This window comes from Oncorhynchus gorbuscha, linkage group LG18 (assembly GCF_021184085.1).
Source record: "Oncorhynchus gorbuscha isolate QuinsamMale2020 ecotype Even-year linkage group LG18, OgorEven_v1.0, whole genome shotgun sequence".
NCBI classification, from domain to species: Eukaryota; Metazoa; Chordata; class Actinopteri; order Salmoniformes; family Salmonidae; genus Oncorhynchus; species Oncorhynchus gorbuscha.
This window is the reverse complement of record NC_060190.1, coordinates 68,459,795-68,467,611: the sequence shown is the minus strand read 5'-3', so window position 1 is coordinate 68,467,611 and position 7,817 is coordinate 68,459,795. Positions and strand designations below refer to the sequence as shown.

The window sequence follows — 7,817 nt, the reverse complement described above, 5'->3', positions numbered from 1 at the left end:
GAAGGGGTGTCCACATACTTTTGTGCATATGTGTATTATGACATGGTAATGAGTGTCATAACGTTATGGTGCTGCGTGTTAAGTCAAGTGCGTTAAACCTCAATGTAAACTAGATGAACTGCACAAGAAGTATACATGTATGGATTTTTTTTAAATACATTGTTCTCTTTATTCAACCCGCCCTTCATCCACACATTGCATGAACCTAAACCTGCCTGTCCCGTGGATATAACAGTCAGGACTGCAGGTTGTGTGTCAACCTGGGCATCACTTAAATACATACAAATCAAAATTAGACATACAACATAAAGTGATGTAACAATCATTTCCTTTGTTAGATGACCTGGTGCAGATAGCGTCGGTGATGCTATTTGGCAGGCTCAGTCAGTCTTGACAAAAATGCCAATCCACTCAGCTAAGGCAAATACAAAACCATGTGCATTACATTTAGGGGCATGTCATTAATAAAATAAACAAAATTATGGCCATAAACTAAAATTGAACTTTTGTCTATAGCCCTGAAGTAACAGACCACTTCACAACCTTACTGTATATGTATGTATAAATATGCATAATATAAATGAGTCAAGTATTTAAAATGTAAAAAAATAAACTAAGATGTGAGTGTCTGTGGCAACGAACCATGAGGTTTAGCTGTGGAATAACCCCTAGGTGCTTGGTCCCTCAGTCTCAAACTAAACCTCAGTGAAATGCGAGTTGAAGAGATTTCTTTTGAAAAAAAACGTTAAAAAGCGAATTCTAACGTGTTTCTTTAGCCTTCTCAATCGACCAGTTAAATTAACAATTCAATTGTGTCAGACTGATCGCTTAAAATCACATGACTGCAAAAACATGACAGAGGCTATGAAATACCTTCACAAATGGAGGCTGAGGGGAGGACGGCTCATAATGTCTGGAATGGAACAAATGGAATTAAACACATGGAAACCAAGTGTGTATTTGACACCACTCCAGCCATTACCACGAGCCCGTCCTCCCCAATTAAGGTGCCACCAACCTCCTGTGACCTATACACATCTTTACACCACACTATGGCATTCAACCAACAGCACAAAAGTGGAATCATAAATGATCAAATATCTTTTTAGATTAACAATGGATAAAGAAAATAAAAAAATGATGAAAAAAACTTTCAGTTGTTGTTTGTGTTGAAATGGCCCCTCACAGAGGGAGAGGAACCAGGGAGACTCCCCAGCCAGTGCCACTGCTGCACTTCACGGTCCGCAGTTCAGCAAACTGACAACTTCAAGTGCAATCGTTGTTCACAGCCCATTAAATAAGCCAGAAAAATATTTGGAGGAAGTGCAGTACAACTGTTAGACCATACAGGAAGTCAAGAACTATAGAAGTTTTTTTTTAATTTTCTCTTTTCTAGGATCCAAAGCTGACAGACACCTCAGTCTTACGTAGTTTATTTTTTCTGTACCAAATACTGACGGAATATAGCTGCCAGTATTTTGCTGAGATACTTCTTCATGTAACGTGTGAGAAAGTCCCATGCACAGCCAGGTAGTATTGGTCTTGTCTCATGCAGACAAGTAGTTGAAAGGTGACTGGTCCAGGATGAACTCTCCGATGCCAATAAAGTACATGACCTGTGCAATGCCGAAGAGAGGAGCGATGACCAGCGCCCTGCATCCTGCTCCCTTCAGAAAGGCAAAGGGACCCTCCTTACGCATGATCTTACTGCAGGGAGAGAAAGGAAATAAAACACTGCTTGAATTTCAGGAATGTGTGTAAATCCATTTTTAGAGCACACTGGTTGTAAAGTTGCAAAGAGTTCAAAGTCAGGGAATAGCATGATTAAAGAGTGACTCTCTACCTGACGCAGTCAACCACACCATTGTAGCTCTCCTCGTTGGCCCCTTTGCTCAGAGACTGCAATCTCGTTTTTACAACTGAAATAAAGAACGGGAACTTGTTAGACCAGAAAAAAAAAAAAAAAAAAATACCCATCCGCTAGCTTAATAGAAGTGCGTCACAAATGGAGACAGATTCCAGACTCACCATCACAAGGATTGACTGCCACAGCTGCAATGGAGCCAGCCAGACAGCCAGACAAGAAAGCCCAGTAGAAGGGTGCGGATTCATCTCGAGATGGCTGGCCCAGCCGGTTAAGGTGGGCAAACAGTGGGAAGTAGACCATGGAGAAGGGAACATCTCTGAAAGACAAGAAGTATTTTACTGGTTTGTAAATCTGTTTTCTAAAGACATTACATTTACATTTAAGTAATTTAGCAGACGCTCTTATCCAGAGCGACTTACAAATTGGTGCATTCACCTTATGACATCCAAAGCTATTCCAATTTGTATAGCCTAGCAGCACCAATAAAAATGACTTCAGGCCTTTGACTTTACATGAATGTGTAAGAAGCCCTTACCTCATGAGGGTGGCCCCGAGGCCTTTGTAGAGGCCCTGGATGCCTTGTGTGTGCAGAAGGTCCCGGGCAATCTGGGTAGCAGACACTGCCCTGGCTGCAGGACTGGGCCCCACGTTGTAGGACCTGCTCAGCACTGTGCTAGTGGCAGCCAGCTTAGTAGGAGACTTCATGGCTGGCATTCTCTGCTGAGCCGCTGGGAGGAACAAAAAGACATGAATATTACTTGCACAAGATATATTTGCCACTGTAGGAATAACATGTAACATAACTTCCATCAATCAATACGGTGTACTTGCTTACCTAGCCTCCCTGCGTCCTGAAGTTGAATCTTAAGCATTTCCATAGGAGTCGTAATGACAACTTGGCATATGCCTGCACCACAACCTGCCAACATCTCCTTAAACACCGTCAATCCTTTCCTGCAACAAGGAGTCAGAGGTTAGAAAGCATCCATGGGATAGGATTGGTCTCTTCAATGACTAGTTGGACACTTCATTATATATATCTATTAGCTACACTGTACTCTTAAATCTACCGTCTTCACTGTCCAAAATGCAAACTGTAATTTACCCATTTTTGCTAAGATGCTGGCGGAAGAAGTCATTTGCAGCTAGTTTGATGGCCTTCTCAGGAGTGACCAAGGTCAGATTCACAGCAGCACCTGAAGATAAAACAATTGAACATTAGTCAAACCTTAAAAATCATACATCAAAATGTGTTTACAAGGAAATGTTACAAATAAAAACATTCCCCGCCATCATCGATCCATTTAAGTATGCAATGCCATTGACTGTACAGTAATAGCTAGCAATCTAATACACACGTTTCTAAATTAAATAGACAAGAAGCACACAGGATGGCTGCTCTGGCATGATCATGGAGGGGGATTATTTCAAGCATAAGTCAACCTAATGAGTTACATTAAAACATGAGAAACATGAGAAGCAAGCAGAACAGGAATGTGAACAGAGATCAGACAACACTAGAGAAGGGGATGCAAAGAAGACAGTAAGTTCCAGGAGAATATGAAAAAAGCTTAGGCTAATCTACTGGAAGACCAACTTCTCTTAAGAAAAGAAATGTGGGAAGAAGAATTTACATGAAGACATAGGCTAGCCTACATGCCAGTGGGAAATGGATAGACGAGAATGAAAGTCACCTTAGCCGCCATTACTACGACATGCATTTTCACAAGAGCATTGTTTGGCAATGGTCACAAGTGTTGGCGAAAAGTCAGTAAGCGAAAGGAGTCGAAAGCAGAAAGAACAGGTTCACTGATATGAAGACATGAAGGAGCAAAATTTTGAACAAATGGGAAATGTTTGCCTCGTTGAAATAAAGCATTATTGTAAAAACCATTAAATGATTTGCCTTCAGTGTGGCTGTGCCATATCGGCTAGCCGTTCAATTTCCCAGGGGGACCCAGGTCTGTAACATGGAAAAAACAGCATTCCTCACACAAATGGAGTCCCATAAAATTAACTCCAACCGCCTCTCCACAAAAGACACTAGGCTATCTATGTACATGATGTTGCCCAACACAAATGTGTTTCATACAGTATTTAGTTTCAGTACAGCTAAAGTAATGCATTTCACTGTGAACATTGCATCAATCAGGTCATCAATTGAAAATTAGACCATTCGCTTTTAAAAGGTTTGGAGAATATTCTACCATTTGTCATTCATTCAAATCTAAATAAATGAGTACAAAGAAACAAGCCAATTTCTAATGATGCATTTAAACATCACTACATAAGTACAATGCAGTGACAATCAATCAACTTTTGAGATCACATCAGAATATAATTACTGATATCAATAATGAGAAACTACTGCATTGATTGTGATTGAACAGCAACTTGACTGCTTTCACTTGAAGCAAATAATTAAATCCAAATCAGTTATAGCTTAAAATAATTTTCCTACAAATCGGACACAATTTCACTAATAACCCCCTTGTTGACTAAATATAGAACCCGTACTATAAAACTAGGACAAAACATGTAATGACTTACCTCTATACATGCCAAAGTATCCTTCTGATCGAACAGTCTTAACGAGGCAGTCCAGCCTAAGAGAGAAAACACAACATGTCAGAATGAGGGAAATTTATCACAACGTCTTCTTCCTTCGGGCTCGCGAGGGAGCAGATCCACCTACTCGTTCGTGTAGGTGGGGCTGTGACAGTAATGGACTTTTTGGTAAAGGTTATTTGTCAGGCAAATGACTACAGTCACCGTTTAGAACTGTTACAATAGCAACAAAAGTCTCATCACGTTGTAAAGAGTCCATGTTATGGCGGAAGCGGACTCGACCACAAGTGTCAATCTTTTTAATGCCTAGACGTCAGTCTTCAGTCAGATATCTGTTCCACAAAATTCTAGAACTGCCTAGTTTTGCCTCCCCTCGTCTCTGCTTATATAAGCTGTTTGATGTAAACCAGGCTTATATCCATTTGCTGCTATCAGGTAAATTGTCAACTATTTTTTCATGATGGACAATCCATAATCGCCAGTTACACAATTACTGCACCAGGCCTATAGATAAAACAGACAGTCAGAACTAAGTAACATCAAGGGGTTTAGGTGGAGATGCCAACTGAATGGGTGCACAGAGCAAAGGGAAATTTCCACTCCCCTCACACATTCCTCAGGATTACTCAACAGGAAGAATGAGCCAATGACGGCAGTCGGTCGTCACAGACATGGGACTCAAAGCCGAAGGCACAAGTATATGCTCTCACGACAGCAGCCGCACATCAAGATATCCCATATTAGTGTAGTTCCATGTCCTTTGTGGTGTTTTTAAAAACGGTCAAATAAATGTAACTATCAAGATTTAGCTATGCAGCCACACAGCATGACATGAAAAGGGAGGACAGACTCACATGTTCTTGTAGATCTGATGACCTTGCCTCTGGTTCTGTAACCTGGTCTTTACAAGGTCGATGGGAAACACACAGGTGACCCCAACAATGCCAGCAATACCACCATTGATCAGTTTAGCGGGAAGGCTGGAAAAAATAAAACTGTTTGAGATTAGGTTCAGATTGGCATTACACACACACACACCTTCAAGGCACTTGAAATAGATAAAACAAAGGAAGGATACATTTATGAAAACATTTTCCTGGGTTACTAACACTGGAAAGAAAAACTAAGCAACTCTCTAGATATTGCATATATTGAGTAAAAAAGTGAAAGAAGCTCAAGACAGATGAGAGAAAGCCACAGTTACAGTACCTGATCTGCTGCTGGTGAGCCATGGTAACTTTCAGATAGGTAACAGATGTAGAACGGAACCGTGATATCTTAGCTAGTCGTAAGTTGATCGTAGTGGTCAGTAGATCAAGTGCTGATGAGCTGCTGCTAGAGTTCTGGAGAGGAAGGGCCAGGGAGATTATTTATATATAGACAAGCCTGTCAGAGTCCTGAGCGCGAGTACACACACGCAAAATTAAACCTAATACACACAAAGCCTATCCCACACACATACAGCACATACATGCCCCTTGGATAATCTCCACCCACTCACACCTCAAAGGATCACGAGGGTTTACAACCTGCATCTTACTCAGTGAGCTCAGTAACAGGAAGTCTATATTTGGGCATCAGTTTGCATGACCCTGAGGCATCAACTCCAGTATCTTTGGCACAGTTGCTAGGGTAAAAGACATTCCAGGTCAGGACGTGAACAAGATTCAACTTGAGTCTAACTTGTAACTTTACTACACCCCAAACCAGTTGACTTTAGTTAGCTATTTCACTTTAATTTAAAGCTAGAATCCTTATTTGCTACATGAATTTTCACACATACACTATATACACGACACAATATATATACACTAAACAATATATATGCACGACACAATACACACACACACACACACACACACACACACACACACACACACACACACACACACACACACACACACACACACACACACACACACACACACACACACACACACACACACACACACACACACACAGCCATTGGTTGTTGAAGAATATTACTTATGAGCTTAGTTCAACTGTCATACCCCATCAGAACCCAAAATATAAGCTTGTTTTACTCCAATGTTTGCAAAGAACTTAAATATTAAGCAAAGCTGCACAGTATAGCCTCAAAACATGGTTTAAACTTTAGCTTATATCATGTATGGTGAATCATTGCACCACATACTAGATCATTTAGTAGAGCATGGACCTTGCGAAGCCAGGGTTGTGGGTTTGATTCCCACGGGGGATCATCACGAACAAGTATACAAATGAATGCACTCACTACTGTAAATAGCTCTGGATAAGAGTGTCCGCTAAATGCATAAAATGTCAAAATTAGTGGTTAGCTTTAGTTAGCTACATTTTTGCCAGCCCCATCCATTAACTTAACTAGCTACTATTATATTACGTAATATTATTCAATAATAGCAAGAATATGTTTCATTACGATTGCGCCTTATTTACTTAGCTAGACTTGGTAACTTAATTAGCGAAGTTATTTAGCTGTTATTTATACGGAAATTAACGTTGGCAAACGTCATTCAGTGTCTTCCGTATATGTATAACGTTGCTGTAAGATTATTAATCAAGTTTCTCTATGTATAAACATAATAATAATAATAATACTTAAAATTCGAATAAGTTGTTTAATTGCACTCAGAGCAAGCTAGTGTTAACTTGCTACCTAACTTTAACTAGCTAGCCGCGGCAGTTACTCTTTCAAAAATGCATTATAAGAAATTGAGGAACGATGACATAGGAAGTGTCAATCCCGTGATACATTAGCTAATAGTTATATTTGATAACGCGAAAGACACTCACCTGAAATAAATGTGAGATGAGATATGTCGTTCTAGTACGTAAAAGTATCGTCTGTCTTGTCGTTAGTTGTGAAACTTGCTATATGACACTGGAAAATTCCATTACTTAATTAAATATGAAGGCGGGGCCAACTAGTCGCAACGAGAGTTCAAATTTATCCAATCATCGTTTTCAAATTTACATATTGACGGTTCATTTGTCCTTTTATTTCGTTAGTTGTATATACAACCAATGTTTATTCATTTTCCGTTTTGTACTTTAACTATTTGCACATCCTTACAACACTTTATATCGACTTAATATGACATTTGAAATGTCTTTATTTTTCAGGAACTTTTGTGAGTGTAATGTTTACTGTATATTTGTTATTGTTTATTTCACTTTTGTTCATGAACTATTTCACGTGCTTTGGCATTGTAAACATATGTTTACCATAACAATAAATCCCCGTATTAAATTGTAAGAAGTGGCTGGGATTAAAGGCTGAAGTTGCACCTGGGTGCAGATCTAAGGTCAGTTTGGAATTTTTGTGAAGATTTGGGGATGGTAACATCAACAAGATTATTCATCCAAGATCAGTTCCTACTTA

The 7,817-nt window shown here is 39.7% G+C and overlaps 1 protein-coding gene across 2 annotated transcripts; it reads right to left on the bottom strand.

Moving 5' to 3' along the window:
• Positions 1–142: 142 nt before the first annotated feature.
• On the bottom strand, positions 143–7,374 carry LOC124003273 (mitochondrial glutamate carrier 1-like). Of its 2 annotated transcripts, XM_046311380.1 has the most exons (10): positions 7,229–7,374; positions 5,645–5,778; positions 5,290–5,415; positions 4,418–4,473; positions 2,973–3,063; positions 2,703–2,821; positions 2,403–2,595; positions 2,029–2,183; positions 1,844–1,919; positions 143–1,707 (listed from the first exon to the last, which is right to left on the bottom strand). In XM_046311380.1, exons 2-10 carry the CDS (start codon positions 5,665–5,667, stop codon positions 1,548–1,550), a joined length of 999 nt encoding a protein of 332 aa, XP_046167336.1. In that variant the 5' UTR covers positions 5,668–5,778; positions 7,229–7,374; the 3' UTR covers positions 143–1,547. The 2 variants fall into 2 exon arrangements, with proteins under 2 accessions (XP_046167336.1, XP_046167337.1); XM_046311381.1 differs by lacking the exon at positions 7,229–7,374 and having other exon boundaries at positions 5,645–5,781.
• Between the last annotated feature and the right edge of the window lie 443 nt (positions 7,375–7,817).